Here is a 22,538-nt window from a genome sequence, read left to right as displayed (position 1 = left end):
TTCTCTCTCTCTCTCTCTCTCTCTCTCTCTCTCTCTCTCTCTCTCTCTCTCTTGTGGTTTGTTTTGAATCACTATGTTCGTCATTTAGGACTTCTTCTCTGGAAAAGAACCGAAAATCCTCGACGAAAGTTAATAATGGGCGAATGATCACAGCAGTCTTGCCCAACTGTATTAGTCAAACGCAATATTGTACTGAATTAAATTGGATTCTGGTGGAGCATTGCACATGGCGGTTAAACCTCCGCTTGCTCCCTGCAGAATCCGTTTCGTCCCAAAAACCTTGATATCCGCCTTTTGTCGTGTGATTCTGTTTCGGAAGTCTTTGGTGATTGTTTTTAAGTGTTTAAGTACTATAAGCGGGGGAGACCGGTTTTTTTGGTATTTGTCAAAGAACAAATGTTGGTGAAATTTTTCTTTTATGGGTTGAACGTCTCCCTCGCTGGAGAAGAACCGAAAATACTCGACGGAAGTCGGCAATGAGCGTTGATCACAGCAGTCTCTCTCTCTCTCTCTCTCTCTCTCTCTCTCTCTCTCTCTCTCCCTCTCCTTTCTTTATTTGTTCTGTGCTGGTCAGATTTGTTAGTGTTAGATGTATTTTAGCTACAACATTTCGTCAAAAGTGCATAAGCATCTGAAATTATTGCATATTCGATTTCAATGTACACGTGTTTGTAAGTGTTTTAAAGTTATTGAACTCTTTGCACTTTAACAATGATGGCTGGTAGATTAAATATAACCGCTCCAAGTGGAGTGGCCGACAACACGTTAGGTTTGTCTTGGCACGATTCTGCTTGGATTCCCATTTTAAACACTTCTAATGTTATGGACTATTTTTCTCAGAGCTCCAACCCGTTTTTTGATAGGACATGCAATAATGAAATAGTTAAAATGCAAAGGCTCAACCAGGACCAACTGCAGTAAGTTCATTACTTCATTGAAGAAAATCTACCGTATACATTTATCAATTGTAGGAATATGACTGGGTTAGAATATGTTCTACTTCATGTTCAAGAACCTATTTTATACGTCATAAGGAAGCAACATAGACACAGTCCACAGCAAGTGACACCACTGTCAGATTATTATATTATGGCAGGCATTGTTTATCAAGCACCCGATATTGGTAGTGTCTTAAACTCCAGGCTGGTAAGTTTTTATTTAATTTCTTTGTATTAATTTCCAAAGTAAAATATTAAGCTTTCAGCTGTTCATCATTTACAGTCTTCATTTGAAGAAGCGTCAAGTTTTTCTAGATATCATCCAAGTAAAGGTTACTATTGGGATTTCAAATCACAAAGGTCAGCTGTGGATAAAGTTAAAGCAGTAGAAAAAGAAAAACCAAAAGAAGAGTCAAGTTCTCTTTTCCAAAGACAGAGGGTCGATATGCTTTTGGGCGAGTTAATTAAGAAGTTCCCACTACCAGCTCCTCAACCAAAGGTAGCCGTGGTAGTAACTGTAAAAAGTGATAGTGAAAATGGTAATTTGGAGAGTAAGGAAAAAGTGGAGGTGAAGCAAGAAAAGATTAAACCACCTGCAGATAAAAAACCCAGACTAAATTAAATACTTAAATTGAATAAGGTTTAATTTGACAGTATTAGTTTACTTGTTCTCTATAAATAAATTATAATTTAATCGTAATTAGATTTTATTTAGGTAAATATTTCCCTCCATTCATTGTCATATTTTCTAAATGTTCAATTGAGTTGAGTAACAATTTCATGGCCACCAATGGCAAATATACCATTCGCAATGCGGAAAGATTAAATATTTTGACATTGGAACATGATATGTCGTTTGAAGGGGTTTTGAATCATCTTTCAGAATAGTGGATAATATATAGGATGTGCCATTTGAAAAATGAAATTGTAATTATTTTCGTTTCCACAGCCGTTACCATACTTTAAATGTCCGTGTGTAACACAGACCTTTGCCAACTTTATAAATATAGCTGTAATTAACATTTATTTGGAGCTATGGTTTAATCTAAAAATAGGAAAAAAAAAATCCTTGTTTATGTAACCCATCAAATATTCAGAAGGGTCTTACATTTAAACACTACACCTGCCTAAAAAATAAAGGTACAATGTAGTAATATAATAACTCTGATAAAAAGTGCAATTTATTGTGTATCTAATATCACGCATTTGCTTACTGTTGTAGTAGTATTAAATAGATTTATATCACATTTTAGAATTATTTTGTTAGCTTCATGTAACCATCTGGTGCAAGGTCATATATTGAAGAGTGAAGAGTATACAATAAAATATTTTTTTTATCTCTTATTTTTTAGCAATTCTAGGAAATGAAAATTGTATATAACTATCTTAATCTGACCATTCCAAATTCTATTTAAAAACTATATGTAATAAAAGACTATATGTTATCGGTTTTGATATCTTCGAAGCCTTTGAACTTGAATTTTATACAGGCTTTATTTATAAATTTCTCATAATGCTGACTCTACCTTATGCTATACTTCTTCTATGACCATTAGTTTTTGGTTACATTTTTGCAAAAAGCTCATATACATTACCTGAGTGACGTGTGACGTGCCCGTCAGAATTGATAAGCGTCAAAATAACGCGCGAAGTGGCGACAGTGTTTAATAACTTTGTCGTTTTAAAGTGCCGCTTTGCGTGCTCCTGATAAGAGTATAATTGGGTTTTTAGGGTGTGGAGTCGAAAAACACATTTTAAAATTATTATATTTCCTTTCTGTTTTATTTGTCAGTAACATATGTTCACAGTTTTAGTCAATTTGCATGTTTACTTTTTTGTGAGACAAGTGTTAGATTTGGCTTTGCGATTTTCTGCTGTCAAAAAAAATGGAACAAAGAATTTGCATAAAATTTTGTGTAAAAAATAGACAAAACAAAGTAGCAAAACGCTTGAAATCTTGACAACGGCATATGGTGAATCTATTTTGAGCAGAAAAAATGTATATAAGTGGTCCAAGATGTTGCAAGATGGTCAAGAAGGTGCTGATGATGAACCTCGCTTAGGATGCCGCAGCATGTCAACCCTACTGATAAAAGGGTTGAAGAAGTGAAACAAATGGTGTTGAAAAATCGTCGAATCACTACTAGAGAAGTGGCTGAATGAAGTCGGCATCCCTATTGGCTCGTGCCATGCAATTTTTTTTTGAAATTTTGGGCATGAGATGTGTAGCAGAAAAAATTGTTCCGAAACTGCTTAATTAACATCGCTTAAGAGTTGTTAAATGACGTCAATGATGATCCTGATATTCTCAAAAAGGTCATAGCTGGTGACGAATCATGGGTTGCGACGTCGAAACCAAAGCCCAGTCATCTCAATGGAAGAACTCACAATCGCCAAGACCGGAATTGTAGAAAAACAATTCATCGATTTTGCATCACTATAATGCACCTGCTCACTCATCGTTGCTTGTGTCTAACTTTTTGTTCAAAAACAAAACCACAGTCATGCCTCAGCCACCATATTTACCGGATATGGCACACCACGATTTTTTCCTGTTCCCAAAACTCAAGTAACCCACGAAAGGAAGGAGGTTTTGAATGATTGAGGAGATAAAGAAAAAATCGCTGGAAGAACTCAAGGCTATACCAGTGTTTACCAGAAGTGCTTCGAGGTTTGGAAAAAACATTGACACAAGTGTATTATATCTGTGGGAGATTACTTTATTTACGTTAGTTTTGATAAGTAAATAAATACTTTTTTATAAAATTTAAAAGTCGGCTTACTTTTTGAACACACCTCGTATATAAAAAACCAACAAATGAATATCGGGCGTATCGGACAAAATTAGGGCGACTGCTTAAAATTTGTTTTTTTTTTTTTTTGCTGAAACTATAAAGTAAATGGAACGCTGGATTTATCAACAACTTCCAAACATGTTTTTTGTTTGCTTATTTGAATTTTTTTAAAGAATGTGATTCCTTATCAATATTTTTTGAGCTTAACATATAATTTCTAAAAAAATATTATTAAAACGACAGGTTTATTTTCTGTTCGCTGGTTGAGTGTAATTCATTGAAGATAAAGTTTTTCGGTACAGCCTAATAGTGCAAGATGCCTCCTAGCATACATTATTCTATTAATCTGAAAGAAAAAAATTATAGAGGCCTATAAAGCTGGAATACCACAAAAAAACAATAAAATAACAATTCAGAGTGATAAAACAAGTTTCAAAAATTTTTTTGGCGCCGTAGAAGGGTTAGGAACTTGAAGCGAGGGGCAAGAAAAAGAAAAACTACGAAGTAAGAAGATCGGAGAATTAAAATTATTATTCAGAGCTGTCCACTGTTATCTGCAAGTCAGATTTTACTAAAATTGGCTAGAGAAAAATTTGTCTTCGATAATTGTCCAGCGTCGTTTGGCGGAAGCTGGACTTCCTGGAAGAAGACCAGCAAAAAACCGTTCCGTCAAAAAAAAAATCGAGATGCTGGTCCGTTGTTTGGTACTTGCCATTTAAATTGGACGGCCAAGGATTAGAGAAAGGTATTTAGTATATTCATTAAAAGTTGTTTATTTCTCATAGCAATATATCTTCAGAGGCTGCGCGTCTATGTCACTTGTATGTAGGATATGTCTCTTGTCGGTTTACAAACTTGTGCAAACATGAAGATGAAAATTGCAACTCTTGCGATAGAATACACATAGATCACCAAAACACTTTTTGTTCAGTTGCGACAAAGCAAGTAATAACTTCATTTTGGTTTCAATAAAGTTATTAAAAAAATGCTTTTCTCGAAAATTCGCTTTGATTCGCATTCGATTTTCGTATTGGTTTTGTTTGCGTTTAATTTTTGCTACGTTAAAGCGATTTATTTTTGAAAACACGCACTTAATTTTTTTTAGGATGCTTAACATAGAGGACAATATTTTAAAAGCGAAAAAAAAAAAATCTCTAAAAACCTCATAACAATTTATTAGCACTAATCGCGTCCGATAATTAGAGGCTGCAAACTGAAAACATGGTTTATACCGATTTTTGCAAACGTTGCAATGAAATTTCAATGACTTTTTATGAACTTTTCGAACTTCTTTATGTGGAAGGTGGTCTTTTGACTAGCACAGTAGCCCTTATCGGTAGCTGCTTCAATGCGTAGACCAAAAGATTTGATTCATATCAAACTTTGGTTGAAAGATTTACAAATAACAGGTTGCAGACATCCTGGAAAGCGATTGAGGGTTGACCGGCCATTTCCAAAGAGTTTGCTTACGTAACTTATTGGATTCTTTTCCAAAAACTTAAGTGCTTCGAAAGTCATGGGATTTCAAAGAGACATATCTGATTTTATATGTAGCGAGGCTTCTAAGACGGTAAAAGTGAAAATCCAACTTCTACGTCGAGGTGGTTTCGAGCAACTGTCCCAAATTAATATCCGATCTTCCTGAATCACACATTTCTACAAAATCTCTGTCCTTATACCTAAGGATTTTTTATATCGCACTACCCAAAAGTGTATCAAACGAATGATTTTGAGTAATTCATTGTTCAGTATTGCTGATCGGAGAACTTAAACTGGGATGATCTTCTCAACCCGAAATAGTTTCAAAGTTAAAATATTTAGAGTTGCTTACCTAAATTGATTTTGCGGTCCTTTCACTATAACCGCGCATCATTATGGGTGCAAAAACTACCAAAGCATATGTTTCCTTATTTATTTGTTATGTCGTGAAAGCAGTACACTTCGAGTTAGACTCGCCGAAGCGTTTCTTGTTGCTTTGCGGCGTTTTATCGCTAGGAAAGGACTTTGCTGCCGTTTTCCGTAAAAGACGCATCTACATAGAGTAATCGGGAATCAAATCCTTATATACAAAAAGCTAAATACTGTGTTAATTGAAATAGAGGTCTGCGCTTTAAGTACCAGCCACCGATCTAGCGGTTTTAACACCTGGACAGTTTCTCAAGCTACCCCTCTCCCAGATTTCCAGATTTTCTACTGTTACTAATTTTTTTTGTTCTTAAGGAGTTTTCATTGTTTTGCAATATACGTATAATGTATGTTTTTCTTATAACCTGGTATACTGCAGCTTGCAATTTCCTTACTGCTCCAAGTTTTGCATGCGAACCCAAAATCCTATTTTACTGAATTTTAATAAGTAAGCGAGAACCGCAGAAGAATACTTCATTGATAGCCATTGTATCGAACCTTGTGATTTGCGGACCCAAACAAGTGACGTTTTTTGTCCTGCACGCCCGACTTCTCCCTATAAGGTAAGTCAGGTTAATTACCTACGTACAGTTCACTTGTCCCCATCCCACGTTTTAGAATGACTACCTATAATGCTCTTTTCCTTTCTAGGGGTATTAATTGTATGGTAACTGTATTTGAGCTTAGATAAATAATTTGGAAAAGCGGGATAGTCCGACGCAGGGTTCCCCTTTGATTGAGCGGTTCTTCGGATGCCGGACTCTCAAATCCAATAATATGACAGACCTGTTCCCACTATCTGGACCACAAGATATTGAGCCACGACTTTCGACAGGGAACGATCAGTAGGGGATACACTTATTCCAGAAAGCAGACATGATGACCGAGCAGTAGATTAGGTTCTTCTGTCTGTGGAGCAAGTCAACCGCTAGTAAAATGACTTTGGAAGGAAAATTCTTTATCGAGACAGTTTCCGAGAAACACGCAGAGCCAGAACTAAAGGGAGACAAGGGTCAGGTCAAAACCCAGAAACGTCAGGCGACCAGACAAAGGCCCCTAAAGAAGGCCAATAATAGGGACAATCTTCAAGGCGGCATTGATAGCAGTTAAAACCACACTCGCATCTGAGCTGTATCTCCAAGATCAACTCAAGGTCGATGCGGCGATTGAAAAGTTTTCGCAGGCTCGTCAAATTTGAAAGTCGTAGAAAGTGTACCATATGCAAAAAGTCTTTTTCAAAATTAGGCGTCCAATATAATAATTCCCAATTCTGTTACTAAGATAAGAAAATTATACTTTTTCGAAAAAAATAATTTAGAAAGTTTTGTAGCAATCCAAATACAGATCCGAAGAGCCCCTTTAACTTAAAATACCCACCCAAAGGTAACCTCACAATGCTATTCGGCTTTTTGCTCATAAACCGTAACTTTCACGAGAACATAAGTTCTATAACATTCTTCACTCTACTCATATAATGTTATATAATATGTATAATATAATAATTTTTGCGAATATTATCATGGGAATTATTAGAATAAACCAAACTGAACAGAATCGAAATGAAAGGACGATTTCTTCACTATAATATTATAATTTTTATATATTTGTGCTTCTGTCATTTGACCTCGTTTCCACACCACCCTTCAGTTAGAGTACTCGGCTCGTGTTTTGTTAAAGTGTTAATTACTTGCTGACAATTAAAGCACTTTGTTGAGTTGAATAAGAGCAGAAAAATTGATGTTGGAGATGGCGCTTGACTCGTATCCACTGGCACCAGAATTTTTTTAAATATTCTATTCATCGTTCTGTCTATGGTGTTTCAATTTATCAAAATTTAGGATAGGTGAGGTAAATGCAAACTTTTAGTCTTCCAATTGGACATAATTTTATTGAAAGAGACCAAATTAAACGTAAACATTTTATTTCACAACAAAACTTGAATCCACATGTGAATGTATCTTATGTATAAACATTTACCAGTCAACGAAAAAAACTATGATATTATGAGATTCCATAAAATGATGACATTAATTATCATCGCTACCTATCTGTATCTTTCTCGTAATAGATATTTTATTTTATATTATATTTAAATTCATTTGAATTCCGAGTAAAGATTTTAATTTATTTACATGACCGAATCTGCTTTATTCGTGTGAAATGGTCCTCATGCCTTACACAACCGAAGCAAATTCGTTGAAGATAGTTACTATATTAAATTATTAGTCCTTGGTTGTACGTTTTTTAAAAATATTTTACAAGAATTTATTTATATCACTTAGTAGTGTTCTTTGTCACTATCACATTGCTTTTTCGTAGATTTCACCCTATCGCATAGCTGCCATCAGCGTCGTCAAGAGAAGAATAATCACTTGACAGGCCACGCACATGGCGCAGGATTTCCTCATAAGTATTGCGTCGACGTTGTCACCTGCAACATAAAAAATACAATTAGACTACGCTCTGTTTCATAATGCGAGAGAGTTATCAATTATTATTATATATGATTGGTGGTCTCAGCCGTATTCCATAGGCGTAGTATTGTAGGCATGATGATTGTCGAGGGTCTCGAGAATTATAGTTACGTTCCAGCAGTTGTTGGCAAAGTTCGTTTTTAAAAATGGCTCGTGTTTCTGAATTTATAGAGAAAAAAATGACATTACTTTAAATCATAAACATTTTAGAAAGACATGTTGAAAAAAAAGGTGCTAGCGATTGAAAATTTGAATAAACCTATTGTACTAAAATTTGTTGTCTTCGAAATCCCTTCAAAACTAGATAAAAGGGTACTTCGCCTTCCGCCGTATCACTATGCGGGCGCAAATGAAAGAGTTTGTAGCAAGGCATATCACGACTTGTAAGAGGGAATAAAGACAGTGGATTGTAAATAATGGATTAAATAAGAAGAAAGAATGTGAGAAGCTGATGGCGTGCTAGGTAACACTGTAGAGCCCCTTATTATTTCTCTGGGCTTCAACGACTATAGTTCATCTAAATATGGTGACTGAAATTTACAAATGAAGGTTTTTTGTAAAGTGTATATGTATTGTGTATAATTATTATTATATTAATTATTCTAATGCAATAAACTACCTGTATTAACGCCGCTGTCACATTACTTAATCACAAATAGGAGCTCCGACTTTAGCCTAAAACTGAATTAAAAAGTGTGGTGTTTTTTCTACGGAGTTTGTGCAAATACTTCGAAAAAAAATCCAGACAAGGTATTTTTGGTGCTGCCGTGAAATTTAGTGCAGAACAAAAAAATGTTTTGTTGTACCAAAAAAAGCTTACAAATAATAAAATAAAACTTTCTGTATATTATAGCATCTTTGGATACCACATGAAAAATAAACGTAAATAACATTTAAGATACATTTTTTAAAATAATTTAAATTTTGTTAAAATATAATATTTATGGTATTTAAGCTGCAGTAAAGTGTAACCACAGACCATATTTTAAATCTTAATTACTTAAAAATACCACTCTCTCTCTCTCTCGCTCCCCCCTCTCACCCGCCCTCTCTCTCCGCCCTTCTCTTTCTCTCCCTCAGCCTATCTCTCTCACTCACTCTCTTTTTTTCTAATAATAACTTATGCCTACTAAATTTGTTTTATTGCTTGTGTTCAAGCTAGGGGCAGAGAAGCATAGACAGTTAGGCTTTCAAAGTTCAGAATTATTATATAAATAAAGGAATTTACAACGACAATAATTAAATTTTACACATAGAAAATTTATAACTAATAAGACCCATGAGGATGAGATTGAGGATATTTCGCTGCTCATGGGGCTGCTATCTGCCAAGACTCTAAATTTTCGTCTGTAGAAAAGTTGCCATTCATTGAAAAAGTTGAATTGCTTGGAATAGATTCATAAAACAATTTTTGGAATTTCATATGGTTCGTTATTATTGTTTTGGTTAATTAACCAGCTTAGCTTTAGATAAAAAAGAATATAGAAAATAGTAAAAAATAATAAGCAGAAATGAGCATTTAAATTTTTAAAAATGGTTGCTAGACCGCATAATTTATTACTACTTACCCTCAGAAACGAATACGTATATTGAGGCGGATTCTGTGTTCGAAGCGGAGCAAGTGTAATTTCCGGAATCTCCGTCTGTGGTGTCGCGGATTGTCAATCGACTTTGAGTTCTTATGCCGGGGGTGGTTTCTACGAAAATTCCGCCACGGGCAGTATCGTAGTTGATCATGCGATCGTTATGGTACCAAAACACGTATTGCGGCGGTGTGGGGCTCTGAAAAAATAGAATCGGTTTTCATGCTTTTATGATTTATAGGAGTACACGTGAGTAGCTGTACAATACGTAATAGATTAAGCGAATACGAGCAAGAGTGGCACTAATAATGCCTCTTCCCACAAAGCACATCATGTGGCCCGTTTGTCAGAGAAAATGTAAATTTAACTATTAACTATTGGGCTTATGTTTTGCTTACTGACGCGACCATGTTTGGTATTTTTGCTTCTTATCGATGTATATCAGCTGACAGACTAGATTGTGAACGATATTCAGAATATAATATGTGATTTAACTCCAATTTTCGTGGAGGGTCTATTATGGTGTGAGGAGGCATTTTATGAAACGGCCTCACAGAATTAGCTGTAGGGAGTGGATGAGCAATGACTGCTATATATACGAGACATTTTAGAAACATATATTGCCACATTCGAGTCATATATTGGAGAGGGTTCATCTTAATGCATATGTGGCAAGAATTGTATTTAAATACCTAGAAGAGGTTCGACTAGAAGTTTTAGATTGTCATGCTGTAAGTCCGGATATGAATCCTATAGAGAACGTCTATTATTATTGCATATTTTCTTTCAACATTATAGTTAATTCAACAATTTTGTGTATAACTTTGCGCATAATCAAGTTGGAGAATTGTTTGATGCGATTTTTTGAAAAAAAAAAACAATATTAACCATCACAGTATTTTTGCTTCCATCAAAGAAAACGTTTGATTAATTTCATACAACAGAGAGTTTTTGAGGTCAGAGTGGAGTGGAATGTAAAGATTGCCAGGCGAATAAGAAAACGCAGTAAGCCAAATAAATAATTAATTATAACATTTCATTGGAACACTCAAAAATTCAAAAACTTTTCTCCAAAATCTTCACCTAACCTCAAGCCGTCTGTATCTTGTAGAAAACGGGAACTTGAGTGATTATAAGTACCAATAGAGGTGTTCAAAAATTGCAATAACATGCTCCGAATAATAAAGCAACTTTAATGAGTCAGTTTTAGAGAAAAAACATTGATAGAAATGTGCTTATCGCTTCAAATTCGGTAATTATAATAATAATTCATTGGTTATGAAGTCAGCGCTTCTGCCAGCTAGTAGCCGCAAAAGCAGCCAAACAATTTCTTCTTATAAAATTTATTAATTGCAATGAAAAATTATTCGGCCAAAAGCTCTACTGTCCTTAGGCGGTAACGTAGAAATGGAATAATTTAGTATTAGTTATTTCAAAACCTGATTAACTTGATTGAAATTACTTTTTATGAAACTTCTAGATTCCTCCTGCGGCGCTTTTTGTTGAGTCGAACTAGCTAACGTTTCGCCAATCATCTTGTTGACTTCTTCAGAGCTAACTGAAATTGACTGATTGGCGAAACGTTAGCTAGTTCGACTCAACAAAAACCCATGCAGGGAGAATCTAGAAGTTTTATAAAAAGTATTACAGTAGCCTGTGAAAGTTTCTTTGAAAAATTGACTGAAATTGTATTAAAAGTTCATTTGAAATTTTTTCATTAGTAGAGCCAAAAAAAAAGTGTTTTATGTGCAAAACTTTATTCCAAATTGGATTTTTTTAATTTTTATTATTCAATTAATTAATAATTAAATTCTAGGCTCCCTCGAGTTTTATTTGTGAAAAAAACTCTCTTCCAGTCATCCATGGTTCAGTGTGCATGATCTCTAGCGAATCTGAATCTGCGTGATTCCTGATCTACAGTAAGTAAGTAAGTAAATAGCAGTTTTGAGTTAAAGTTCGCTAACGATATACCCATTTTACAACCTTTTATGGTTTTGACTTCGGAATTAGTTTAAGACCCGCCTGTTATAAAGCGGATTGGACCATTCTTTTCAGCACGTGCACCACAAGCCAGGGTCGTATTTAAGATGTTAGCCGACAAGAACTGTGCCGTGCCGTGCCGTTTCTTTGATCAAATTGTTACATTAATTCATAAAAGTGTACTTTTTATAAATCTTCCTAAATCAGGTAGCTCGATTTCAAGTTGAACTTGCCCATTTCATCTCCTATAATAGAAACACATTAGAAAGCTTAAACTGAATTCCAATTTAAGGGTTGAACATAATGACTCTAAAATATTTTCCTAGGAAAGCAATGCAAAATCTTAGGTAGATAATGAATGTTTTGCCAGTCGAAACTTTGGAGTTATTTCTATTCCGCCTTGTGTCTGTAATTAGTAACTTAGCAACTTACTGTTATTCAATTGTTTTTCAAGAAACTCAGTTTAAGAAAAAATAACAACTCACCGAAATTTAGTTATGGGCAATAGAATTAATTAGAAATGGACTAATAATGAAGTACGGAAGTACGGTTATTGAGAAAGAGAAACCCTGGCGAGTTAGGAAAATTTACCAAAGTTAAATAATGGATTATGTCTTAAAAACGGTATATCGTTTACGAACTCTAATTACTTACTAATTACTACTACATATTTGTGGTTAGTCATCCCCGTTTCTTATTTTTTGGTTAGTAATTATTTTAAATCAATTTAATAATCGCTGCGGCTTACTAGCGTGCAAAGTCTGTTGCTTTTAATACGATTTCAAAAATATTAAAACTTTATATTCAAGATTTTGCAATCTTGCACGCGCGTAAGATGGCGTCAGCGGTCAACGTTGCAGTGTCTGGTGGAAGTCCGTGATATCGACTTTTTGCTTTCCAAAATCGCGGATCCAATTTAAAGTTCACATCAATCGCGCAATCCCTAACGGCAAACGTTTTTCATGAAAATAAAAACATTTGAAAGTCGGCCGCATCGCGGATCTGCCATGCCAGGGGGGTTTATGGTTTTACAACGTCGTCCGGACGTCGAACGAAAAACGTTATAGTTGCCGGACGCTTAATGAGCTAAGTTTAACGGGTCAGTTGCACAAACAGTCGTCCGTTTCCGGCCCGGAGAACGACTTCACTCGTAAATCAACTACAAAGACGCCGTGCACTTTCGTGAACCACTAAATTAGTTCAAAGGATTGCGTCGCTAACGAGCATTTAACAATGCTAAATTTTGCGTCTTTTTTTCGCAATTTCGGTAACTGCACTTTGAAAGCGGACCTGATGCTGAACTACGACGGAAATGGGTTTAGTTTTAGATATCAGGCAAGGAATTTAGATGTGATTGTAGTATGTACTAATAAACACAGGGTGGCGCAATACTGTGCAAAGAAGAATCTCCCTTATTTATACTCCGTTTCTTAATGTGAGAGAGTTACAAATCATTATGGAACTGCAAAATTTGGTCGTCTTAGCAGTATTCCATAGTCGTAGTATTGTACCTATGACGATTGTCAAGGGTCTCGAGAGGGACAGGTAGAAAACCTATCTGTGTCTTTGTCTTTAAAATAAGAATAATAATTGCTTTTAAGCAGTTGTAGGCAAAATTCGATCTTGAAAATGGCTGTTGTTTCGGAAGTTTTTGCTGTGAAACGCGTCCGTAAAACTGCGCTTTCTAAAAATGTGTTCAAAGCTCTTTGTCACCACACCAGGATGCAAAAACTCTGTTTGGTGTTTGTAGCCAACTATATGGAATTCGCAATATGACTGGAGTTTGTTATTCAACAATATATCCACTTGTGTAAGAGGATAAACGCGGCCCCATCCGGTCACTAAACAGAAGTGAAGGAAGAAAAGAAAGTATAATAAATGAGGATGAAAAGACTAAGATCAGAATCATACATTCGTTTTACTCAAAAAAAAAACTAAATTCCTTTAACAAAATAATGTCTGAAATGGAAAAGGATGAAGGACGAAAAAAAAAAACAAAACAGAAAGTCACTTTTAATAGAGAAAGATAAAGACGAAATTATCTGCTGGCGGGGCGATATTTGACAGCAGGAGATTTATTATCTAGCGGAAATTTGGGTAAATGAAGGATTTACCGGATATATAGGCATGATTTCATCGAAGAAAAGCACTATCGGGAAAAGGTAAAGGATTAATAATTTCTCATATTGGTAGCGAAAATAGATTCTTCTACTCACTTTACCACGTGAGTTTCTTGTAACACGGATCCGAGCCTCTTCCGACATTTCCGGCATATTACCGCAGAGGTTTGAGAACAATCGGATGTTTTCGGATATTTTACCGCACGGCTTGAATTTTGGCGTATGTCAATTCTGACTGTCATGTCAGTAATAGTATATTATGCAACAAGTGCGGTAAACGGCATTTGACTCACGAGTTCATTTGACACTAGCGGAGCAAGTGTTTAATAAACGAGTGAGTTAAAAAGTTTACCGAACGTGTTGCATACTATACTTTTTCTACGACCGTTAGTTTTTGGATACATTTCTGTAAAACAACACGAATACTGACGTGGTAAAGTGACGCTTCCCGCACGCTAGATCGGTGGGTAATTAGGTATTTTACAGACGGGAGTAGAGAAATATATTCGTGTCGTTTTGCAAAAATGTGCCAAAAAACTAACTGTCGTAGAAAAATAATAGTAAGGAACACGTTCGGTAAACTTTTTAAGTCAACTAGTGAGTCAAATGCAGTTTACCGCACTTGTTCCATAATATACCATTGTCTGTGGTGGCATACTAGCCTTTAAATCAAACCGGATCGGAGAAATGGATGCATCACGATGTTTTTGAAGACTACTTCCAGCAAATATTTATTTTTCGTGGGTCTGCTATAATCATATAATTCCACTCAACAAAAGCCGAAAACATACCCACGGCTTGTTCGAAAAAAAAAGACTTCATTCATTGGATCACTTTAAGTAAGAAGCAAATGACATCTTTTATTGACTTAATTTAAATATGAAGCAATTCCAGAGAAAGACATGCTGAAAAAGCAGCTACTGGAATTGTTAATTTGATTAAACGTACGAAATTTGTTATCGACGAAACCGCTAAAAGCAAAATATAACTTCGCCTTCCGCCATATCACTGTGAATTAAACCCAATAGAAAAGTAAAAGGGTTTCTAGCAAGCCATAAAACCACTTTTAAGATGAGGGAAGTTGAATCTCTCTTCCAAAAGGGAATAAAGTGTATTGTGAAAAATGGATTAGGTGCGTCGAACATGTGATTAAAATAGAATAATGTCGGAAGTTGATAACATGCTAGAAAACACTGTAGAGCTCATTATTTCTCTGGACTTCAATGGCTATAGTTCATCTGGCGGCTAAAATTTACAAATGAAGCTGTATTGCAAATAGTAGATTTTTTAAAATATTAATATTTATTACAATTTATCTAATTCAAATGAAATAATTAATATCTCAATTACTGTTAGTATTATCTACCCATCTCTATAGTTACAATCATGTATAATCTTTATTGTATTTATTGTTCTAATAAATTGCCTTTAGTAAAGCCGCTTCCACATTATTTTCATTCATCAAATTCGTCTTGTTATTATATACCCTAATTTAGAAACGAGTCAAGGTATGTAGGTCTTAGAAACTGAAATAGGGGAAACCGTCACGCCCATAGATACATAATCATGGTAGGAGGCGTTTTTTGCATTTTAACGTAATGTCAATATCTTGGCGGGCTGAAATAATGTTGCCATACACAATATGATTTTCAGATATAAAAAATTAAAAATTTTATTCGATATAGGTCAACAAAATGTCGTGCTACTATTTCATTACCCGTAATCCACAAAATGACAAGTACATGTTTTTATCTTAAAAGCAATATGATGAGTAGGAAATGTACTTTTATCATATGACAATGAATGAATAGACGTTTACGCCATTGTAGGGGTGGTATTTAATCTTCATTTTGCATGTGTGTTGTGCTATATTAAATTCGCATTGTTTTTGTGAGAATATTAGGTTTTTTAAAGTGTATTTTAGGGCAATAATATTTTAAAGACTGATAGTGACAGTGCCGCAACGGTGTGATGTTTGTAATAAACTTGACGGTTTAGATTTCAATGAGTCATTTTATAAGTATGTAAACAAATCTACGAGTATTTTCATTGAAGCTTTCAGAAAAAGAGAGCACTTGGTATCGGTATTTTTCAATATAAAAGGAGCTCTCGACATGACGTGGCGTTGCACAGTAGTAGAAAATTCAAAAAACTAGGTCTAAAAGGTAGACTAAAAAAGTTGGAGACAACAAAAGCGCTACAGTCAGCTATTAATGTAGTAATTCCAAATGGACAAAAAATAGGTTATACATTTTCAAAAGAAAAAATAAGTGTGTGCACTTTTGTCGACTAAGAACACCTGCTGATACAGTATTCTATTTAGAAGCAAATATCAACGAATGTGTAGATCCAATAACATTTTGTTTTTGATAGCAAACTTATTTTGCAATAGCATTATTCAACAAGTGCGGAATAGTATATTATGCAACAAGTGCAGTACACTGCATTTGACTCACGAGTTTATTTGACACGAGCGAAGCGAAGGTTGAATAAACGCTAGATCGGTGGGTAATTAGGTATTTTACAGACGGGAGTAGAAAAAAAAGTTTACCGAACGTGTTGCATACTATACTTTTTCTATGACCGTTAGTTTTATATTCACTGACATGACCGTCAGAATTGACAAACGTTAAAATTCAAGGCGTGGGAAATATCTCCGAAAACATCCGATTGCTCCCAAAGCCGTACGGTAAAATTCCGGAAATGTTCGAAGTGGCTCCGATCTATGGGAAACGAAATTGACGTGATAATTTGCTATTTTACACACGGGAGTAGAAAAAATCAAATTAAGAAACTTGCTACAGAATGTTGTTTACACTCCCTAAATATCCTGAAACTTTTATTACACACAACATGGGGAGCCGATCCGAAAAGTTTACTACAAATCCACAAAGCCCTCATTCTGTCAAAAATTGAGTATGGCTGTATTGTGTATTCATCTGAGAGAAAAAGCTTGTTAGATCTGATAGATCATATTCAAAATTTGGGAATTAGATATTGCCTGGGTGCTTTTCCAGCAAGACCAACCAGTCCAGAACCTCTACTGTGGATCTAGATTAATGCCACTAAACCTACAAAAAAATAGCATTGGCAACATATATAACATCTGTAAAAACATATCCAAAAAACCCGAACAATAAATTGTTATTCTGTGCTTCAAAAAACAAAACCAGAAGTAACGGTGAAATTCCTCCTAAGTGTGATATGTGTGAGGTATATTTGACCGTTGTTCACATAATCAATGAATGTCTAATATATAGTTTACAAAGACAACAATGACATATTTAATACATATACAACGTACATATATATTATATACATACATATACAATGTATAGACGAGGGGCATATGTCTGAATACAATAGAGATTGACAGCTAGGAGTCCTAGCAGCCGATGCAGTAGATTGGGGGTGTTTTGGTTAGTTTTTGGTGTTTGGTGTTAGTCTTTATTGAGATATTTTAAATTATTGAACAAGATTTAGACCAAATTACTTAATACACACTAATATAGTTACACATCTTAAACGGCGAAGTTTAGTTTAAGATCTTGATCTCAGCTACTCAACATTAACCGAATATTACAATAATAATGAAACAACAACCTATAATAATAATAAGAATCTAAAAAATAATTATTGGTAAAATATTAATTTGTTTAAGACAGAGACTTTTGTAATTCCATTAAATGGACCTTATTTGTTTTCTAAGTACTAGAACTGAGCTGGATTCAAAATATTTATTATAACTGTTATAAAGCTTAATGGAAATATAGCTAAAGCAGCCTTCAAATTTACAAAAATTATGCTGGGGCATATCCAGAATGGTGTTTGTCCTTAGATGAACATTGTGAATTTCATAGCGAAACACTAGGCAATCTTTTAGGTACGTTGGTAAATAATATTTCATAAATTGAACTGGTGGCTTTTACTTGATGAAAATCCATTTATCAAAATAAATAAGAACTAAAAGTTCAGATTTTCACGAAATTATATATTATGACATGACAATTGTTTCGACAACACCGTGTCTTTATCAAATGTGAACTTTTAGTCCTTATTTATTTTGAATATTTCATAACCTTAAATACAACAATTGCGAGTAAAAATTGAAACAGGTATTTAGTGTTGAGCCATTTCAACGTAAATATTTTTTCTGATATATGATGAATCTTTCTCCAACCATAAACGAATCGGGAACAGCTGTTCCGGATTTTTTGTAATCTGGATTTATCAACGCTTAGCAATGGATAGTATAATGGAAGAAAGGATGCATATAGCATTTTGAGGTATTAGAAATTAGAAATTAGAAATGTATTTCTCAATTGACCATTATCCATTATCCATCCTAAGTTGTTTGCTTCATTTGCAAATTTAAGATCCTCATTTTCCAATAGAATTTTAATATGATCACACAAAAATTATAGCTTTCAGGGGGAGCAAATAGCATAATTTGTGTTTTTTTTTTTAGAATTTAGCTTAAGATTTAAGATCCAAACTAAGATTAGCTTCGACGTTATCATAATTAGTTGAGTTAAATGTATGTAACAGCTTGGTCTCATCAGCATATGAATGAATTTGAGAAAATTTGATCTCCTTAGACATGTCAAATATGTACAAGAAATACAACAGAGGTTCAAGAATTGAAGTCTGCGGCACTCCCGAAGCAACGTTACCCAAATTTGATATACCGATATTAGTTCTAACGAAATGCTGCCTATAAAATAAATACGACTGAAAAAAAGATACAGATAGATCCGTGAAACTAAAGTGCTTTAGTTTAGTGCACAATAACTCATGATCCAAGCAATCGAATGCCTTTGAAAGATCAAGTAAGACCGGTATTGTTGAAACATGTTTATCTAAAGTTTTTATTATTAGATCATTGATATGCAGTAAAGCAATAAGCGTGAAAGTACTTTCTGATGAGCAACCTTCTCCAACACCATGCTAAGCACAGGTAATATGTCGATTCGTCTAAGATCATTGACGCCGGATTGAGAAGCAATCTTAGGAATTGGGAAAACTATGGCTGTTTTTCATATGGATGGAAAGTACCCAATCTCTAAACAAATATTTATGATATGAGTAATGTGATTCAGTATGACCGGACACAGTTTGACCATAAGTAAAGCAAAATCGTTGCATCTGTCAGCATTTAATCTGTTTTCTGATTCTGCTGTCTTCTTGAGAAGGTACGACAAAATCAAAAACAGAATTACTTATCTTATTGGATTTATAAAATTCAATCAACTCAGGATCCGCGCTGGTATTGGAAAAAGTAGATAAGGTATATTTGTTAATAATTTGTGGATCTTGCAGATTTGGTGATAATGCTGGCTTAGTTGATCACATGATATTTATTCTTTTTAAACGCTTCCAGATCATAGCAGCATCTTCAGAGATAACAAATTTTAAATATGCAGGTTTTTGACGACTGAGGGATGACTTTTGCATCTGTTCCAGTTTTCGACAGTTTTGCTCTTTTTGTATTTTTGAAATGCTTTATCTCTCTCGTTTCTTATATGCTTTACTGCATCCACTGCGCAGAGGGTTTGCTTAGCTTAACTCTTTTAGCTGGGTCATGAATGTCAAAAAGGCCTACAATATTGCCGCTTAAAAACTTATTCTTTTTATAAATTAATATAATAACCAGTTATACTTCGCAAATCCCCAAGGAATTTGTCCTCTCTAAAGTATTTAAAAGACCTAAAAGTGTACAATTTTTGCTTGGACTAGGTCGACTCCAAATATAACTTACAATAACTAAGCTGTGATCTGAAATGAAATCTGCATTAACTACACAGCAGTTTTTAACCAACTGCAAATTGCTTATTAAAATAGAGTCGAGGAGTTTTGAAGTCGATGGTGTCACACCAGTTGGTTCATTGATAATCTGACTCATATGGTAGGTATCAAAACATTATGAAGGGGGGTTATTTGGGTGCACCAAGTCAACATTTACATCACCAGTAGTAATAATGTAATCAAATACAGGCGATATTTCAGAATAATATGATATTTTGCGACTTACATTCACATTATTAGATTCACTTACTTATCTTCCACTACACACTGCCCTTAGCCGGTAAAACACTGCAACAAATAAGTTACAATTTTTAACTTTAAAACTTACTAAAAGGCTCTCCAGTTAGCCATTATTACAAGTAGTTTTTTACGTATTACATGTCACCTCCACGTCTGCCGACACGGTCTTGACGGATTAAACTATTGCAATCTATATTAACAACAGCCGTGGGTATATGAGCTTTGAAGTTATTTTCGGTTACACAATAAATGTTAAAGTTATTTTCTAAAACAACATCCCTGACATCCGGACAGTGTGCGATGACAGAATTAGCATTTAAATGTCCAACTTATAAACTCTTTAACTCTAAACCGGAAACATACATCAATATTCAGTTTTTACCAAAAAGCGTTTTTTTTTGTCTACCTCCTTCAGAAAGCGGAGTTTCCAATTTGCTTGCTTTGCTTTGGGAAACTTAAGTTAAGTTATAAATATCCAAGAGAGCAGTCTGGCTATTTAATTAAAGATTTTTTTTAATTCATTCTTCTATGAACTAGGGACAAGGCGTTAAAAACTATTTATTTCCTTCCAACTCGGCTAATCACATATCTAAATAGTAGAAAAAAACTGGCTTGCAGGTATTTAATTTAGCTGAAAAGCACAAACGATTTTCTATTTTGTTAACAAAGGTAAATTCATTTTCCAATTTAGCTGAAACACTCTCGCCGCGTTCTACCCCTGGCGTATCGGTTTCGCTCGCCGAATAGTGACTAAAAAAACGCTTTCAGGTAAAGTAAAACAGTACGAATACCTAAAAAATCATTGTTCGGTTGCTACGCGCGTTCATTTCAATTAACAAAACAAAGCGGACCTTTCATTCTTGCAGAGAACAGAAAAACCAATTTAATTAGATTATTCCGAACAACTTTTAAATTGCAGCGAACTGTTGCTGACACTTAATTTGGCGTTTGGTAATTTTCAGGACGCGAATTGGAGCAATTTTTGTAGTACAGCAACCGCTGCCCGCGCGAAATCGAATTTTTGAAAATGAAGGATTCGCTCTTCTTTGACGACATATTTTTGTAATTAAATTTTAGTTACTGGCGGAATGTCAGTTTTTGGATTTTATTAGGGATACTCGATATTTTTTTTATAAATACATTATGGCCTACTTTGTCCAATATAATAAATATGATAATAATATATTATCACCACTTAAAATAGTACTACCAGTGAAATAAGCAATAAGACTCTAACTACTTGTGAAATAGATGAGTTTTAAAGAGGGCTTTGAATTTGAATATCGTTGACTATCGTTTAATTTTATAGCGTTATTTAAAAAAAATCACTAGTCGGTTAAGTGGTTAGTAAAAAATCTGTTTATTTTTATATAGTTCTTGAACCATTATCATTCAAATATCGCTAAAATAAATGAAATAGAATACAAAAACATTATATTAATTAGTTATGGTACCTATTTAAGAAATATTTTTAAAAAATCTCGCTTGCAACGCAATGTTGGAGCGTGGCCTGACACATATTTTAATATTGAATTATTTCAAATGTTCTTATTGCCTTAATAATACAAATTTGATCCCAGCTTTGAAAATAGGTAGTTTGTTTTCCTAAAGTTTGCAAAGTTACAAGTTAAGTATTTATTAAAAATAATGTGTCAGCGCTTTACCAACACAAGAGTGAACAATCATTCGGTAAAATAGGGTGGAAATGTTGAGATTATTAAGTTCTATGAAAATTTCAGAAGTTGCAATAGAATAACTAGCCATATTTTTGTTATACAATGATGTTACCCCAGTGCAGGGATAATAATTATTGGAATATACGAAACTAAAATGGCCGGCAAACAGGAAACCGCCTCCGGACACATTTCCGCATCAACGTGTTCTAAATAATCCGTACTAGGCAAATTAATAGTTTTACTTCTAGAGTTTATGAAATTCGAAATCACTCGCTGAAGACATTTCAATATTATGGACATAATTTTTGCAGCACTGTTTGGAAAGAATTTTGCATTGAGGCGTAGGTTGTGCACAGGTCGATCATGTTGGTAAAGTCAAGTGAATATTTTTTATTTGAAACTTTGGTAGAAAATATTATAACATCTATTCGCTAGATCCGTGATTCTTTCTTGACAAATGAGCTCACCTCATCAGAGCGACCAGAAAAATGTATCAAACTTGAAATTGCAGTAAAATTTATTAGGAGGGTGGTGGTTATTCACTCTTAGCAAATTCTGGAGTTACGCAACAATACTCTCCCGAAAATTATTAATCGTCCTACAAACAAAAAATGTCAACCAATACATTGTTGGAGATTTCTTTAAAATTTAGCTAGAGGGCAACTTCTAAGCCGAATAATAAAATTGGATTTTTGCAAAATTTTAAATAGGGCGGATATATTATATATATATATATATATATATATATATATATATATATATATATATATATATATATATATATATATGTATATATATATATATATATATATATATATATATATATATATATATATATATATATATATATATATATATATATATATATATATATATATATATATATATATATATATATATATATATATATATATATATATATATATATATATATATATATATATATATATTATATATATATATATATATATATATATATATATATATATATATATATATATATATATATATATATATAATAT

The 22,538-nt window shown here is 34.0% G+C and overlaps 2 protein-coding genes across 5 annotated transcripts in view; one reads left to right on the top strand and one right to left on the bottom strand.

Annotated features, from left to right (window-relative positions):
* Positions 1–538: 538 nt before the first annotated feature.
* LOC132707456 (mediator of RNA polymerase II transcription subunit 6) lies at positions 539–3,640 on the top strand. Its single transcript, XM_060679324.1, has 3 exons — positions 539–917; positions 972–1,146; positions 1,198–3,640. Exons 1-3 carry the CDS (start codon positions 712–714, stop codon positions 1,558–1,560), a joined length of 744 nt encoding a protein of 247 aa, XP_060535307.1. The 5' UTR covers positions 539–711; the 3' UTR covers positions 1,561–3,640.
* Positions 3,641–7,520: 3,880 nt separating this feature from the next.
* The window catches only part of LOC132700815 (neurotrimin), a 314,147-nt gene continuing 299,129 nt past the window's right edge, over positions 7,521–22,538 (bottom strand). For all 4 annotated transcript variants that reach the window (XM_060668378.1, XM_060668368.1, XM_060668395.1 and 1 more), the window contains 2 exons: positions 9,681–9,894; positions 7,521–8,069 (listed from right to left, as the gene is read on the bottom strand). In XM_060668378.1, coding sequence (XP_060524361.1) covers positions 7,966–8,069; positions 9,681–9,894 — 318 coding nt within the window. In that variant the 3' untranslated portion in view covers positions 7,521–7,965. The remainder of the gene's footprint in view (positions 8,070–9,680; positions 9,895–22,538) is intronic.

The sequence above is a fragment of the Cylas formicarius genome, unplaced genomic scaffold (assembly GCF_029955315.1).
Source record: "Cylas formicarius isolate icCylForm1 unplaced genomic scaffold, icCylForm1.1 PGA_scaffold_10__41_contigs__length_53128322, whole genome shotgun sequence".
NCBI lineage: Eukaryota > Metazoa > Arthropoda > Insecta > Coleoptera > Brentidae > Cylas > Cylas formicarius.
The sequence above is the reverse complement of the archived record's forward strand: the minus strand, read 5'-3'. Positions and strand labels throughout refer to the sequence as shown.